This window comes from Leptidea sinapis, chromosome 19 (genome assembly GCF_905404315.1).
Source record: "Leptidea sinapis chromosome 19, ilLepSina1.1, whole genome shotgun sequence".
NCBI lineage: Eukaryota > Metazoa > Arthropoda > Insecta > Lepidoptera > Pieridae > Leptidea > Leptidea sinapis.
Window position 1 is genome coordinate 13,162,653 of NC_066283.1, and position 16,222 is coordinate 13,178,874.

At 33.4% G+C, this 16,222-nt stretch overlaps 3 protein-coding genes across 4 annotated transcripts; 1 reads left to right on the top strand and 2 right to left on the bottom strand.

Annotated features, from left to right (window-relative positions):
* Positions 1-220: 220 nt before the first annotated feature.
* LOC126969714 (methylosome protein 50-like) lies at positions 221-6,715 on the bottom strand. Of its 2 annotated transcripts, XM_050815257.1 has the most exons (8): positions 6,698-6,715; positions 6,548-6,579; positions 6,099-6,232; positions 5,752-5,921; positions 4,981-5,151; positions 2,959-3,124; positions 1,783-1,960; positions 221-473 (listed from the first exon to the last, which is right to left on the bottom strand). In XM_050815257.1, the coding sequence occupies exons 1-8, from the start codon at positions 6,698-6,700 to the stop codon at positions 269-271; spliced, it is 1,059 nt and encodes a 352-aa protein (XP_050671214.1). In that variant the 5' UTR covers positions 6,701-6,715; the 3' UTR covers positions 221-268. The 2 variants fall into 2 exon arrangements, with proteins under 2 accessions (XP_050671214.1, XP_050671215.1); XM_050815258.1 differs by lacking the exon at positions 6,698-6,715 and having other exon boundaries at positions 6,441-6,587.
* A 2,973-nt stretch (positions 6,716-9,688) lies between these two features.
* Positions 9,689-11,912, top strand: LOC126970046 (nibrin). Its single transcript, XM_050815720.1, has one exon. It carries the CDS (start codon positions 10,016-10,018, stop codon positions 11,801-11,803), a length of 1,788 nt encoding a protein of 595 aa, XP_050671677.1. The 5' UTR covers positions 9,689-10,015; the 3' UTR covers positions 11,804-11,912.
* LOC126970047 (ribosomal L1 domain-containing protein CG13096) lies at positions 11,833-15,715 on the bottom strand. The gene is made up of 4 exons (XM_050815721.1): positions 15,062-15,715; positions 14,550-14,976; positions 12,466-12,628; positions 11,833-11,991 (listed from the first exon to the last, which is right to left on the bottom strand). Exons 1-4 carry the CDS (start codon positions 15,548-15,550, stop codon positions 11,922-11,924), a joined length of 1,149 nt encoding a protein of 382 aa, XP_050671678.1. The 5' UTR covers positions 15,551-15,715; the 3' UTR covers positions 11,833-11,921.
* Between the last annotated feature and the right edge of the window lie 507 nt (positions 15,716-16,222).

Below are 16,222 nucleotides of genomic sequence, written 5' to 3' on the forward strand. Positions count from 1 at the left end.
TTTAACATTAATAATTTTTATACTACTCTCATTTCAATAACTAAAGGGAAACTTTAAATGGAACTTCTATCTGCACAATACCAAACTATTATTGCATTTTCGAACATACAAATATTTTCTTTAATCACATCATTACCTTAGTTATTTAGGTACTAGGGATCACATCTGAATAATTGTAGTAGGTAGAGAATATTTTTACACACAGATTAAAAATACAAAATTTATTGAGAAGTCTTTATTCAATATTCTTTTAATAAAATAAACATGTCTAAATATTAGGTATAATATGCTTTTTAACTAATCCATCCCAACCAGAGCTGTATAATACATTTTTATTTGCTGTATCCCACGCCAAACCTCTTACAAAGTTTCTATGACTAGAATTTTCATATATAATATTTAAACTTTCCTTGTTGCTAGCATCAAACGTCAATATAGTTGCATTGTCACAACAAACTGCCATTTTCTTGGTTCTGAAATCATGCGTAAAATAAAAAATAGAATTACTCATCTTAAATTAATAAAAAAAGAGGTTTAACCGTTATATTAATACCATTGTTAATATAACTTCAATAGCAGGTAACAAGGGGTATCAAGTGACATCAAAAGAGAAGACAATATAACAAGAGAGAAGTGATATACTTTGTCTCACTTGCCCAGTAATTTCATTATAGTTGGGCCATTACAAACATGCGAACTGAGTCATAAATCATTTTTATCAGATCTTTCGCTCACACTTATTGGCATATCCTCTCGCTTGCACTGCTAGTGTTGTATGCAACAAAGAAGGGATTTGTCGATAGTCATTATCAGGTAATTAAGGAAAGGTTAACGAAATAATGCAAAATATTACTTTAACTGTTTCTGGTTTTACATATGTTTCTTTTGGTGTAGATGGATGGCCATATTCAAGTATTTCTTTCTTGACTTTGTCTACAGTTCTCGTACTAACTCCACAAAGAAGCGCCGTAATATCTCGTGGGTTTTTAATTTGGAGATATTTTTACCGGGTCACTTTTCAATTCATTAAACATTGTTATAACACATTGTTAACACATTGTTAACACATTATAACCGTACGAGTTTGGGAGTTAATATCGCTCTTTAATTTTAACAAAGTTAAGTTGGAGAATAATGCGTCCTTGGTTCGCTTATGAAAGACTATAAATGACAATTATAACACAATTTTCACAAACACCTACATTTGATCTTATTAGTCAGCTACCTGCGTCCGAGCGGCATCCCTTTATCGATAACGAGTTTTGCGGCATTGTGACATCCCTTTGACGTAATGTTTTATGACTCAGTTCGCATGTTTGTAATGGCCCAGCTATGGCGCCCTTCAGACCGAAACACAGTAATGTTTACACATAACTGCTTCTAGTCGGCATCCTGTGCAAAGGAGCCTCCCATTGGTCTACTGAAAGATGACATTGTCATAGTTCCACAAAAGCCACAATATAAAGAACAGAATAGAATATTTATATTTTATTATAATGGCTAGTAAAATCCTCTCCTCCTATGCTACCTTCATTTGTTTACAGTGTGTGTGGATCTACTGTACTCATATCTTTTCATTTTTACTTGTGCAAGGCATTAAGTATTTATTGGCTCAGTTGGTAAGAGCTTGGACGGAACCCAAGAGGTTCGAGTCGCGTATTCTTCATAAATTTTTATTATAAATTTAATTTGTATAATTAATCTCAGAGTGAGGATAGTCACTTTAAAAAAATAACAATTTGTTTATAAAGTTTATGTTTATGTTTGATTAACTTGACTTACTCTCGTTCAACCTCTATTTTGTGCACAGGAACTGGAAATTCGTGTAGGGTCTTTGTACTTTTGCCATCTTGAATGTTTCTGGAGTCAACCAACTTCAAACTACCAGCCTCGTCACCGAACATAACATGATGTTCGTCAAGCCATTGCACACAGCGAACAGCATCATTGTTTACCAAAGCTAGAAAAAATACCAAAATTGGATGTTATTAATGGCAACAAAGATTGTACAACCGTAGACTCACAATATAGTAGTGTATGGATAAACAAAGTGGGAGGCTCCTTGCACAGGATGCCGGCTAGACTGGGTACCACAACGGCACCTTTTTCTGCCGTGAAGCAGTAATGTGTAAACATTACTGTGTTTCCGTCTAAAGGGCGCCGTAACTAGTGAAATTACAGGGCAAATGAAACTTAACATCTTATGTCTCAAGGTGACAGAATTTTTTGGTTTTTCAAGAATCCTGAGCGGCACTGCATTGTCCTGTATGGGGCGTATCAATTACCATCCGCTGAGCGTCCTGCTCATCTCGTCCCTTATTTTCATAAAAAAAAGCACTGTGCATTTTGGAGTGACTCCTCTCCTCACTCTCTCCACTCTTCCTTGCATTTTACAGTGTTACTGTTATTGAGTAAAATTAACTTGACTGTTCCATGACATTGCAACCATATAAAAAATTGGAAAACGTTAAATATGGCCGAAACACGTACAAATTACGGTAAACAATCTATTTTGTATCCTTCATGTTTTCTTATTTTAATTCCCATCGTTTTTATTTCTAAATAATGAAGTATGTCAGGAGGTGGACATATTCAATTTGTCAGTCATGAGGCTCAGAAGAGTTCATCTAGAGGGGGTTCATCTCATACAGGATTCTTGGTTTAGGGACTGTGGGATTGACTATAGGTTGTCTATAGGTTGAGTATTGTTTGTTGTTTTATTTAAAACTAGAGTTTTAAATAAAACTCTACAGAGCACATTAATTAAGAGAATATTGTATTCACTTCCAGAAGGATTCTCTCTCCCCTACATGTTAAGTATACTAACATCTATTTTATATAACATTTTTATGGTTTTCTTGAAACTAAAAAAGGACAGAGGAAGATGGTCGTTATGAAATTGTTGTTATTTGACTTTCACAGAATTATTTAAATTATTTTTTTTTAATTTAAACTCACCAGATACAGATTTCTGAAGTCTATAATCCCAAAGTTTAACCTCATGATCAAGAGAGCCTGTTACAAAGACATCAGAACTGCCAGGCTGAACGGCTACTTGGCTGATCACATGTGAATGAGCCTTTCTGTAGTCTCTGGTACTTCGCATTTGTTTCACGTCCCAAGCCTGAAAATATTTTGATATTATACAAAATTTGGTGCAATTTAGTACATTTAATAAGTTTATCACGGGGAGTGTTCCGAAGAGCTGATGTTATCCCCACTATCTAGATGTGTGGCAGTCGTCCACAATGCCGTTTTCAAGGAGCTTCTTCCACGTACTACAAAGCTGTGGAATGAGCTTCCTTGTGCGGTGTTTCCGGGACGATACGACATGAGTACCTTCAAAATCATGCATCATATCCTGTCATGAAGTATGAAAAATTCTGACACGGGTTCTCAAGCAAATATTATAAACAGGCTGATGTGTATTATTCGTGGCTCCCACTAGCTTTCACGCTGAATATCAAACCGATATCAGAAAACTGTGGTACAAACTTCTTTTGAAGATAATCTCCAGTCGCACAATTGTGAGGGAGAATTTCTTGCGCCTCTTCTTCTCTCTCAGAGCGCCATTTGTTTCCGAAGCGGTAGTAGTATCTAGTAGTATAAGAAATGACATCAAAAAGAATTCTAAAGGAATCAATTTTGAGAAAATAAATGCCTTTTATGAACACGTTCGCGTGAGCAAAATCTTAGTGTCGCGATGACACAATTAGATTGTTATGTTTATTTCTACGTAAAGTAGTTGGACGTCTATTTTATGGTCATATTCCTTTAGTATATATTTAGCGCCGAAACAATTTCGATTTTATAGATGACACCACAACCGCAGCGAGCATTTAAGAAAATATATTTTAAATTTCTACCCAAGGGACACACCTGCGCCTGCCAATACAAACATACAGAGATGGGTTTGCTCGCGCGAACATGTTAAGTGTTGAAGCTGCTTTATTTCAAATAGCATATTTATTTTTATTTTTTGTTTCACTTATCCACAATCAGTCATCTACTATATGTGGATGTGTTGTAGATCTGGCTAGCGAATGTGCAGTCCAGTGAGTGCACTAATCTTTCTTATTTTGGTCCTTGACTCCAGGATATGTGCCCTTTTCAGATGGTGGATTACTAACGGCCGTTCCCAATATTCAGTCTATCTCTTACTTGAGATAAAAATCGTAGGCTAACTATCGTTGACTTTTTGTCCCAATAAACTTATACGTACATGCTGCCTGTCAATGGGACGACGTATACCTTACCAACAATACAAGTTTGTATGGAAATCTCAATTCACGCGTAAGTAACGCCAATATAAGACGATAAGATTGAATTATCGGGTATATTGGGACAGCTTCAGATTATTGACAGCTAATGACTGACAGTAGAAGGTAGTAATTTATTTCTATCTGTAGATAATATATTGGGAACGGCTGTAAAAGAGTTGCCTTTGAGCTAACACATTCGGGTGGGTCCTTAATCTGGATTTGTATTTTGAGCTGGCATTTGCAATCTCTCCTCTGATCTTAGGTAGATTTGAGAACTGGTGAACTTCGTTGTTTCTTATGAACCAAGGGGCTTTAAGGATGGTTCTAAGTATGGCACTTTTGGGAGTGCTGCAGTATTTATATGTTGGAGTGACTGGAGCTCACAGCAAAAATACAATAAATCCAGATCGGCGTTATAGCCACCTTGCTTACATGCAACTTCCCAGAAGCCAATGAAATAGTATAAATAAATAAATGTATAAATAAAATATAGGTAAGTGAATGTTTGTTAACTCGAAATAAAGAGTTTTTTTTACAATAAAATCATGCATGTTTACACTTAAATAAAGTATTTTCTTTCATAATTTGTCAGTCTATTCCGACTAATCTATGACACAGTACCTGTTTCACACAGAATATTAAAACCAATGAAATAGTCAACAAAACAAAATATTATATAAAGTTCACACATAAAATTCTAATCGAATTTATCTATTACCTTAATATTTTCATCTGCCCCTGCTGTTACATAGAGATTATTAGGGACCAGGCATCCAATGGTCAATACAGCAGAGTCGTGTTCTTCAATGTGAGACTCCTGCACCCAAAGATTCTGATCTTGCACAAATGACCAAACTTCAATAGCCCCACTATCTTCACATAATATTATCTGACAAACACATTTTTTATTGTAAACACACACAATTACAACAGTTTTTTAAATTTTTTGATATACATTCAGGACAAGTTAACTTAAATATCTGAATGAAAAATTAAAAGCTTGATTCTCATTCCAGAGTTTAGTGAGTCAACAGTTCCTTAGGATGCCCCATATAGAGGAATGAAGATATGTGTTGAATGGGTTTCACATTACCAACTCATACTGTGATTCAGTCAATAGTTCAGTTGAAGATAATTCTTCAGCCGACATGTAATTATCTATTACTGTTCTAACTGCTTTTGCTTTGTGTGACTAACAAAATGTAGCTGAATAAGGCTAAATATATTTTAATATTATTCATAAGATTTAAATATTTTCCACAAAATAAAACCAAAGTGCAAAAAAATGCAAAATATGTGTTTTAAAGTGTCTAAACATCTATATTGTATAGTATGAAACAACCATAAGATGTGTGTTGTTTATGTATGCTTTTATATGCCACAGTCTGGTCTCAATAATAATACCCAATAACATTGTGACAAATATTCTCATCTAAATACTATCTCACATATTGAAGATCAATTGATATTTTGTAATAGTGTTATTTACTCTTTGTGGGTTATCAAGAAAACATCCATCTGCTGATCCAGCTATTGTATTAATGCTTGCTTCAAGATTTCCTGTGGATATCTCTCCTTCTTGTGATATTGTAGACACATATATGTTACCATCCCAATAACGGCCACTGAAATCTGATCCTCCCACTAACATGTTGTCATCTGTAAAAGTTGTATTATAAGTATTTTGTAATACCATATCAATTCGAAATGATTACATTTAAATTAATAGCTCATACAAATCTCTTTTAAGAAACTTTACCCTTATTTTTTCGGTTACTACAATATCTAAAACATAATTATTAAATTTTATTGTTTATAGAAAGTTCTGTTCAATACCATGAATATCAAGGAAATCCAGGAATGTATGTGTATGAAGTCTCTGTAGGATATCACCATTTTCGTAGTCTTTCTCAGAATTTGCTTGAGATGAAATTATTTCAGTGTTTTCTTTCATATTTTGCATAAGTATTCTGCAAACATATTATAAAGGTTACCAAGGTCTAAATGGGAAAAAATTTAAAGATATAAAATAAAAGCTTAATCTTAATAATCTCTGAGGTTTTTATAACAAATAAAGGGTAACGTGTCTTACAATACAAATTAGAAATAGACGCGGTAGTGTACTAATTAATATGTTATTAAATATAAACAATTATACAAAGTTGTGAAAGTACCTACCAAGTTTAAACTTAAGTTATTTGTATTAACTAATTACTAAATTCTAAATGATAACAGTATGTAGGTAATTAAGTACAGAATACAGATTGCAGTCACAGAACACTTACTTGATTGCAGTTACCGGAGGCGGAATGTAGTGCTTAAATTCTCTTTGGTTACCGGTTACAGTTCGTAAAGTACTAATAGCGTAAAGTCCAAACACATGATCGGATTTGGTACGGCCGAACCGACGGACACGGGACACTGTGGTAGCGGACCATGACTATATTCGATGATTTGTCGCATTGTCCATCGGTCCAATGGTCCGGCCGTACCAAATCCATCCATATGCTTAGGATATAGGAAAACTCTGTGGCCTGTGGGGCTAACTGTAGATAAGAGTTTTATAAAATCTACAACTATCACGACAGAGAGAGTGACGGTGACTTCACTACAAATCGTAGACTGATTATCAATAGACAACTGACTGCCGTGCCACATGTGAGATAGCATGATAGGTGGGTGGTATTGTATATTTTGATATACAACCAGATTCACCCAGATTTTTAACAATTTTGCATTGGCTGGAGGTCCGATAATTTATCGTAAGTCCAATAATCTGTAATTAACTAGTAGCTTTGCGAGGTTTTATCCGTTACATTCATTTGCTTGGGATCAAAGGGTTATTGAATAATATGTCGTGATTTGACTATTTTCGTATATACGCATTAAGATTTTATGAAAAAATAAAACAACATTCAGGCTAAGTGGCATTGTATTAAAACAGTAACATACTTATGCTTACTACTTGCCTACATATTAACATAATATAACACATACTTAATACATAGCGACCAACTTGGCATATTTCGGATGTGATTTCATGCCTTTGCTAGTACGCGAACATGGCGTTATAACAATGATTTTTTTACATAATCAGCCCAAATATGTGTATTTTTAACCGACTTGAAGAAAGGAGGAGGTTCTCAATACGTCGGTATGTTTTTGAAGTGAAACTTCTATATCGACGCATGAGAGAAATTTTATAGCAAATCGTCACGATTTTTTGTTACGCACCATTTCGTTTTTTTTAATTCAAGATGAGCGCCGCGCATAATTTTGATTTCAACAATATGGATATCGTATCCGAGGTTCTCGAGGGTGCAGACAACAAATTTGGGATCATTTTTGAAATCCAAGATGGCCTTGCAAAATTATGATTTCAACAATATGGATATCGTTGTTGTTGACACTCGATGAAACGAAAAAGCGCGACGATTGAGGAGCCGTTCCCAGCTATATCCGAGGTACTCGAGGGTGCAGAGAACGATATAGCTGGGAACGCTTTTTCGTTTCATCGAGTGTTGTTATAGACCAAATCACACCGCTTGGGTGTGATTTTTTCCAGAATCACATTAAATTAGCATGTTGTAACATCAATTGAATTAAAAATTAAACGTAATTATTCCATTTGGTATATTGCTGTGGTTCATGTCAACCCACGTGTGGATTAATACCTTCACCTCTGGTCTAGTGCACCAGTATGTAGTATTTGGCCTCGTGCGACGTGGAGCTACTGGAACTGACGAGGACTACCACTAATTATACACCTCCTACTAGTGGTGGCAGTCTTAGTCCTATTCTATCCTAGTGGTGGTAGTATAAGGAGTATCTTGTGAAAGCCTCGATTTCATGGTGTTATTTAGAATCGTCACTTCATCCCACCACATTCATCACGGATAGTGTTCCGAAGACAATGTATACCTGATTCTCACACTGTGTTATATATATGAGTGTGTGGTGTTCCTCCACGATGAGGTTAAGTGTATGATATTTTTCGACATAGAAACAAATTGTAGTGTTAACATTTTTGCTTAGTGTTTTCAGGACTATATGACAAGGATACCTTAAAAAGCTATACCTTCACACCTTATTTTTGTGTAGTTACGTGTGAATAAATAATAATAGGGGTTAAAGTATGAAATTGCCGTTTTATTGCAATGAGAGGCATTGAGAAGAAGAGGAGATTGGCAAAGATAATTTAAACACTACGTGGTACGTCGAAATGACATGGAACCTTCATGGTTTGAGATGTTCGAGTGAAACTTTGTTCACATGTTACCCATGTAGTTCTTCTCTTAGAAAATGTGCAACATTTGATTATTAACTTTCAGTTATTGATTATTTAGCTTAGATTATGAAAGATGGATACTTAGGAAATTCAAGTGATTTTTGAATACGACTTCCGATGCGGAACGCGACAGAAACAGATCGCAATATAAATGTTGCATTTGGAGAGAGGAATGCTAATGATTGCATGGTTATTTTTGGTAATATAATTTTGGTTTAAACGCTTTCGTGAATGAGATAAATAACAATAAATTGTACGAGATTATGGAAGCCGATCCAAGCCAAACCCATGAATTTGCGGCATGGTTTAACGTTACCTTACCAACAATATTGACTCATTTGAGTCAAACCAATAAAATAAGAAATATGGACTGGAGCTTTTCACTATAGCTTTCTCCGATCTGCGCAAGCAATAACCGCAGGTATCTACTGTGCCGAACTCCGAACAATGATAGCAAAACAAGCCCAGAAACAGCCATGACGCGAGACCTAATACAGCACGGGGAACCATTTTAACTCTACAGGAGCTCTAATTAGAAACCATTAGTCACCCTGTGTGATTTGGACAATTTTCTACGTGATAAAACTTTTTCTTCTCAGGAGGCAGTACAAAATTCACACAGTTTGTCGAATCTAGATCACCCTTAGAATATTTAGTGTTAATATTCTAAGAGATCACCACAGTTCTATCGCAAAGGTATAAATGCCCTTCCTATTAAATGGCAGCAGTGTATAGTAATGGTAATTATTTTTATTATATAATATGTCAATTAAAAAAAAAAAATATGTGTTTTATATTATAGCCATTAAGTTCGATCCACACATGCCAATCAAAGGTTATGCGGATGTAGATCTCCGCTACATGATCTCCTTGAGTTGCATATACGGTAAATAGCATTATGTAATGCGAATGTTTTAAATGTTACATTAAATTGGCAATTGTGAATTTTGTCTAGTGTCTTCATGTGGATAAAAGTGCACATGATATTTTTTTAACCTAAACAGATATTATGTTTATTTTGTAGCTACAACCAAATTCAAATACAACAGTGAAATATATCACGGTCAATTGGAGCATGGCCGTTGGCACATTACACATGATGTCATGATTTGACTTTGACATTACTAATTACCTATTTAGCGTTAGCGAGTGCGGCTTGTTAGTCGTTAGGTTAAGGTAAATAAAATCTTTGGGCTTTCTTTGGCGGAGTGGCGTCTGCCCCAAAGAATAAACCACTGCCGTCTACTTCACAGAGTACTTTTACCTACTTAGTTCACATACTTCATGTCTGTGTGATTGTCATAATAATTGATAGTTCAAATTTCTACTTTCACAAGTTTTGAAATATTTTATTCGAAAATTGTTTGTATTGAATACAATATCACGTTTGAAGTTTGTTGTGGTATCACAAGCACAAGTGTTGATAATACTTTGATGTGGAAGATTATTATTATTTTACAGAACAATGTGGTATCTTACTTCTGAAACTGATTCTAGAGTGATTTATGTGTTACTTGGAAAGGATGTTACAATTGGAAGAAGCCTTGATGCGCAATTTTGTAATTTTGCTATTCCAGATGATCCATCAATAAGTCGAAAACATGCTATTTTATCCTTGTCCGGAAGTGACCTTACATTGCGGGATTTGGGATCTAAATATGGTACTTTCATTAATAACAACCTAGAAAATGTACAAAGTGATATAGATCATAAACTTACAGTTGGCGATTCTGTAAAATTTGGTAAGATGCAATCTATTTGGAATGTAAAGCAGATTAAATTTATTACATGTACATCTACTCTTAAGGGAGAAAACCTACAAACATTGAAAGAAGTATTAAAACGTATGGGTGGTATTTTAAAGAATGATTGGGATGAGACTTGTCTGTATTTGACTATGCCAGCTATTACGTTAACTATAAAAGTGGTATTGGCATTAGCACAGGGCTCATATATTGTGAATACAGATTTTTGGTCTAAATGTATCGAATCAATCGATAAAAACTTACCCTTACCTAATCAAAACTTTTTTGTTCCTAAGATAGTTGAGTCAACTTTAAATAAAGAAAAAGTATCATTTCTACCAGATGATAGTCGTAAGCTGCTTTTTAAAGACAAAAAATTTGTGTTCTTCTCAAAAAAGCAATATGAAATGTATAAACAGGTACTTCTTAAGAGTTCTGCATCCCCTCTTCTATTAAGTGAGACTAAATTATCTAAGTCCAGTCTCACTGAAGATGATATTATTGTTATACAATACAATGCAACAGGACCTCAAGAGTCACAAGCACAAAAAGAACAAATGAATGATATTGTTAGTTATTTAAAAAACAAGGGGAAAAGGGTAATAGCTGATGCTGAAATAGGTCTAGCTGTCTTATTTTGTTCCACAAATAAATATTGCAATCCTAACTTCAGCTTCAAGACTGAAGTATTAAAGCAAAGTGCACAATTTGAAGGAAAGGCTAAAATATTAGCTCAAGAGTCTCAAGAACCTACACAAAGTTTATGTGAAAAAGAAAATATTATAATAAATGAAACCCTTCCTTCTAAAAGTGATCAAAATAATAGTGCTAAGAGAAAAATAAGTGAAGAGGATGATATAAATTGCAGCTTGAACAAAAAGTTAGCAACAGGAAATTCTTCAAATCCAAATTCCAATGATCGAAAGAGAGTAGCTGAGGAAGAATTATCTAAATTTCCAAAAAAGAAGGCTTTATTGAATGCAGATGATGATGAAATGTTCAATTTTATATCACATAAGTCACAAAACAGCACAGATACTACAAACAAGAAGTTGAATTTATCAAAGCCATCAAAGAGAAAATTTGATGATGATGATAATATTGATGATGATTTGTTTGACTTTGTTGGAACAAAGAAACCATGTACTGATAAAAATAGGGCCCAGACAAATGATAATTCAGATGAAGAACAGTTGCAACCAAAAAAAATTGTTGCATCTATTACTGATGATGTAGATGTCAAAGCTCTTCGAGGTTGTAAATTACAGGAATTAATGGCTGGGAATGCCAATATTATTAACCCAAAAATTATTAAAAAAGAAGACACCACAGAGCTGGATGAAAAGTTTAGTAAGATTGATTTAGGTTGTCCAGTTATAAATATTCGCAATGATTTAATAGTTAAGAAAGAACCAGTCCAAATGAAATCATTTGATGGATTAGGTTTGAAAAATTTCAAGAAATTCAAAAAGGTTTGGCCTGTGAAAATGCAGGTATCTGTTATATAATAAAATGGATAACAAGTAATAGATTAAGGTCTTTGATAAGAATTTTTAATTCCAGCATTTATGATTTTCAATTGTAATGATAATTTTGACATTATAACATTTATATACAGTTTGTGTTTTATTCATCATCATCACCATCTTCTTCATTGATATCTTCTTTTTCTTCAGCACTTTCCTCATCTATGTCACTAAAAATTTAAATAAATATATATTTGAGACTTACTAATAGGTACAGAGTATTAGGTAAGTACAGCAAGCACAATAATATAATAATAATTAAAATAAAACTACAGAAAATAAGCTCTCTTCAACACAGTCTGGCTATAGTTATTCTTTGATCAGTTAAATTGATTTTGGCTGTGACTAACACTGAAACATCTTTAGCCCCTGCTAAAGCTATACCAGTATTAACCCCTGGTTAATACTGGTATAAAAAAACATGAAAATGATTACAATGAAGTATAATCTGGCTACGTTTGAAAGTGAACAGTTGCTTAAAACAGTGGATTTTGGCATCTCCGTTTTTACAAGGTTATAGCCATCATCAATCTATTTCTTAGAGGGTATTTTCAATATGGTATGATCTAGTAATTCCTTTTGTTTTGTTATTTATTCTGGACATGACTCTTATTGGAAACTGTAAAAATGCAGTATTAGCCTACCTTTCATCACTGTTCCTGACATTTTGTTTTTTTAGATGCACTGTACCATCAGGGGCAATCCTCACAATACTGCCAGGTTGAGTAGTTAATTCTCCTTCATAGTCTTTGTATTCTTTAGGTTTGTTTTGTTTAATTTTGGGAGGCACCACTGTATTTGCCGATCCTGTAAAATTAAGGGTTTTTTGGTAAAGTAACAGTATAATACACATACAGCCTTACAAATAAACTGGGAATACAGTTATACCTAAAAATAAATCAAGAATACACTAAATGTTTACAGAAAGACATTTTGCTTATGATTGGTTTATTTGGAGACATAACAATTCCCTCATTTAATTGCAAGGCTGCTTGACATTCAGAAAACATGATATAGTCAAGGTCTCAGGTATATCTTACATATGATTGGTTTTGGGTTAAACTAAGTAATTGTTGAATGAAGGAATATCATAATAATGCTTTTTTTTTGTTAATAGAGGAAAATTTTATGCAAGAAGCATAATAAATAATAGAAATAATAGCTCAGAGTTCACTGAAATGAATAAAATGCTCTAGTTAGATTATAATTAGTTTGTTTAGAGTGTAGTACTTAGTTATGGTTGCATATTAAATCTTGCTATCTTAAATTTTATAACCTTGGCAGTAATCTTTTATCTGTGCATTCTAGTTTGAGTAGTCATATTATTGGTCTAAGAGCCCATGGACCCCAGACCTATGTATATTTTATAAAAGCTGGAAGTTACTCACAACACAGGTAAGAATGATGGACCATTATGGAGTTTGGGTTACAGTGGCTTTGGCAGGTAAAAGGTACTAAAGGTGTGTAAAATACCGTTCTAAATACATAAAATAAGTATGATTTTTCGGTATTACCTTCAGAATATTATTAAAAATCATGTTATTCAGTGCCAGACACCCTTAATGTTCATGAAATTATGATTTTACTTACGTCATAGCATAAAAGCTGATATTTATATATAATACTTGGGTAAAGTAGATGATGTTTCCTCATTAGCCAGTAAGTCTATAGTGGTCCCTCACTGAGCAGTTGTTATTTCTACTGCGCATGTATTGTTTAGTACTCAGTACTTGTTTAAATCAGATAAAATAATATTACTTATATACTATTTTCAAGTATTATTAATTTAATGTTCATTATCAATATAGAATATATAATATTTTGAATATATAAAGATTCTAAAGTAAATTCAATATAATTGGTGTATAATATGTAGATTACATGTTTACAATTTTTTTGTGACTTTGTAATTAAAAATGAGTTTGTTGTAAAAAACAAGTCATGGATGATACATTATAATTTGCGTTATTTGCAACAAAAGCAGTGATAAAATAACATTATATTCTGACGAGACATTTAAAAATTGTGAATTAATTTTAAAATAATATGTAATGTCATCAATATATTTTTTTATCCTTTATAATAACTTGCATCATAAACAAATTTTTATATATTAAATTTTAATATTTCATTTTCCTTTTTTTTAAAGCTGTTATAGATAGAATAAATTAAAAATTTAAGGTAGTTGTAGCATCGAATGTTTTCAAAATTTACATAGAATATCAGTTATTAAGTCTGCATCAAAAAGTTTATTTGCATAAGTATTTCTAATCACGAATCTCTTCTTACAATTTACAATGTTTGTCGGGCAACAGCATCTACTTATTACCCAAGTATTATATATAAAAATCAGGTTTTATACTATGAAGTAAGAAAACTTACTTCATGAACATTAAGGGTGTCTGGCATGGGGTTGCCATGATGTTAAGTGTCTGGCAATGAATAACATGATTTTTAATAATATTCTGAAAGTAATAACGAAAAATTGCACTTTATTATTTGATGTATTTAAATCGGTATTTTACACACCTTTAGTAACATTTACCTGCCAAAGCTACTGTAACCCAAACTCCACAATCGTCCATAGTTCTTACCAGTGTTGTGAGTAACCTACAGCTCTATATGTTGCTCTTTCCATATTATTTGCTTTAACCATGTCAAAACTAGCATTGTTTTGATGCACCATGCTTTTAAAGGTACTGAAGTGTTTATTGCTGAAGATACTTACTCAATGTAATATACAAAGGTATTGATACAGAAAGGGGCAATTTAATAGATAATGATCTTATGTTTGCTTCACCACCTGGATACCTATTTCCTAAGTATTTAATTACAGACAAAATATTTTCTTTAATTTGCGCTTGAGGCATCCCTGTATGACCTACAGTAACAGTTGAAGTCAGGCCTTCACTTAGACGAAGCATTACTGTTCGTAATCCAATATCAATCTGTTGCTTTATATCTTTGTTTTCATTTATTTTTACCGGAATTAACATATTTTGTTTCTTCAAGAACTTAGATCCAAGCAAGTGAGTTACATGGCTTAATATTCTGTTATCCACCATGATGCAATCATGCTGTGTCATTAGCCTTCTTTTCAGTTCAAATTGATCATATTCCACTCTCAATTGTCTCATGGGCAATACAGTTTTAACCTGCAATCACAATAAATTGTTAAATATTTACTAATAAAAAACAATACTCAAGATACATTCTTGGGAAATAAAAACAGATACAAACACTTGTGACTCCAGCCTTTCTTAAAATATCTTCCCATCGCTCCACAGTGGGCTCATGGTCAACTTTTTTCCCTTTCTTAATGTCTGGTGTTATCAAACATACTTCTCCAGAAGATGCTACAGTACTGTGTGGTAGAACAAACTTTATATTTGATTTTGTATTTGGCATTCGGATGCACCGTATTTCCATAAATATTTGTGTTTCATCTCCAAATATTAGGTTTTTCGTATTGTAATGTTCCGATATTTTTTTAAGAGCATGTAAAGACAAATCTACGGTATTCGAAGTAACACCTTTAGAAGGCATTGTATATTTCACTTTACTCTTTATTATGTCTTGCCCAGACGTTGATTTCTGTTGCAATTCTTCAGATCCTATAATTTTCTCTTTAGATATTGGGGATACCTTTGAAACTTTTTCTATTTTTGATTTTTTACCCTTAATCTTTTCGCGTTTCGCTGGTTTATTATGAACCTTTATAGCTACCATGGTTACTTATATTTTTGTGTCGATATATTATAGCTGGTAAATTATTTATAAAATAACGTTTGTCGTCTTCGCAGTGCGTTTGTTTGCTAGATGAAACGAAACCAACTATTTACCACATTGACCTAACCTCAAAATCCACTAGTACACAAATTACAAATACATGAAATAATATGAATTGACAGCAAATGACAATTATTATTGTCAAACATTACTGTCATTTGTCAAGGGTCAATCCTAGTTATCACTGTCAAAATATCAACTGTCTTCATAAATATTTTTTAAATTTATTTAATGGCATGAGATATATGGCCATACTCCATCGGCAACCCTACGGAATAGGTAAAAAGTAAAAACGGTTGTAAGGGTAATGTGAGCGTAACAGCCGCGCCGTCACTATGATTATACAATCATACTATAACCGTTTCATGCGTTCACCGCTTGTAGTTCATATTTTTAGTGCGGCAGGAACGGAGCTACTATAAATAATAACGCATTGTGCTATTATTACTTGCAAGTATCGACCGAGGGGTATCTTTTCATCGGTAGTATCTATATATAGTATATTACTAATCCTAGAATAAGTTAATACTAACAATATATGGGCAATTTTCTTGTCCCTCAAACCGTAGTGTTAAATTCTCTTTGCCTCAAACTGAGTGACGCATCGCTAGG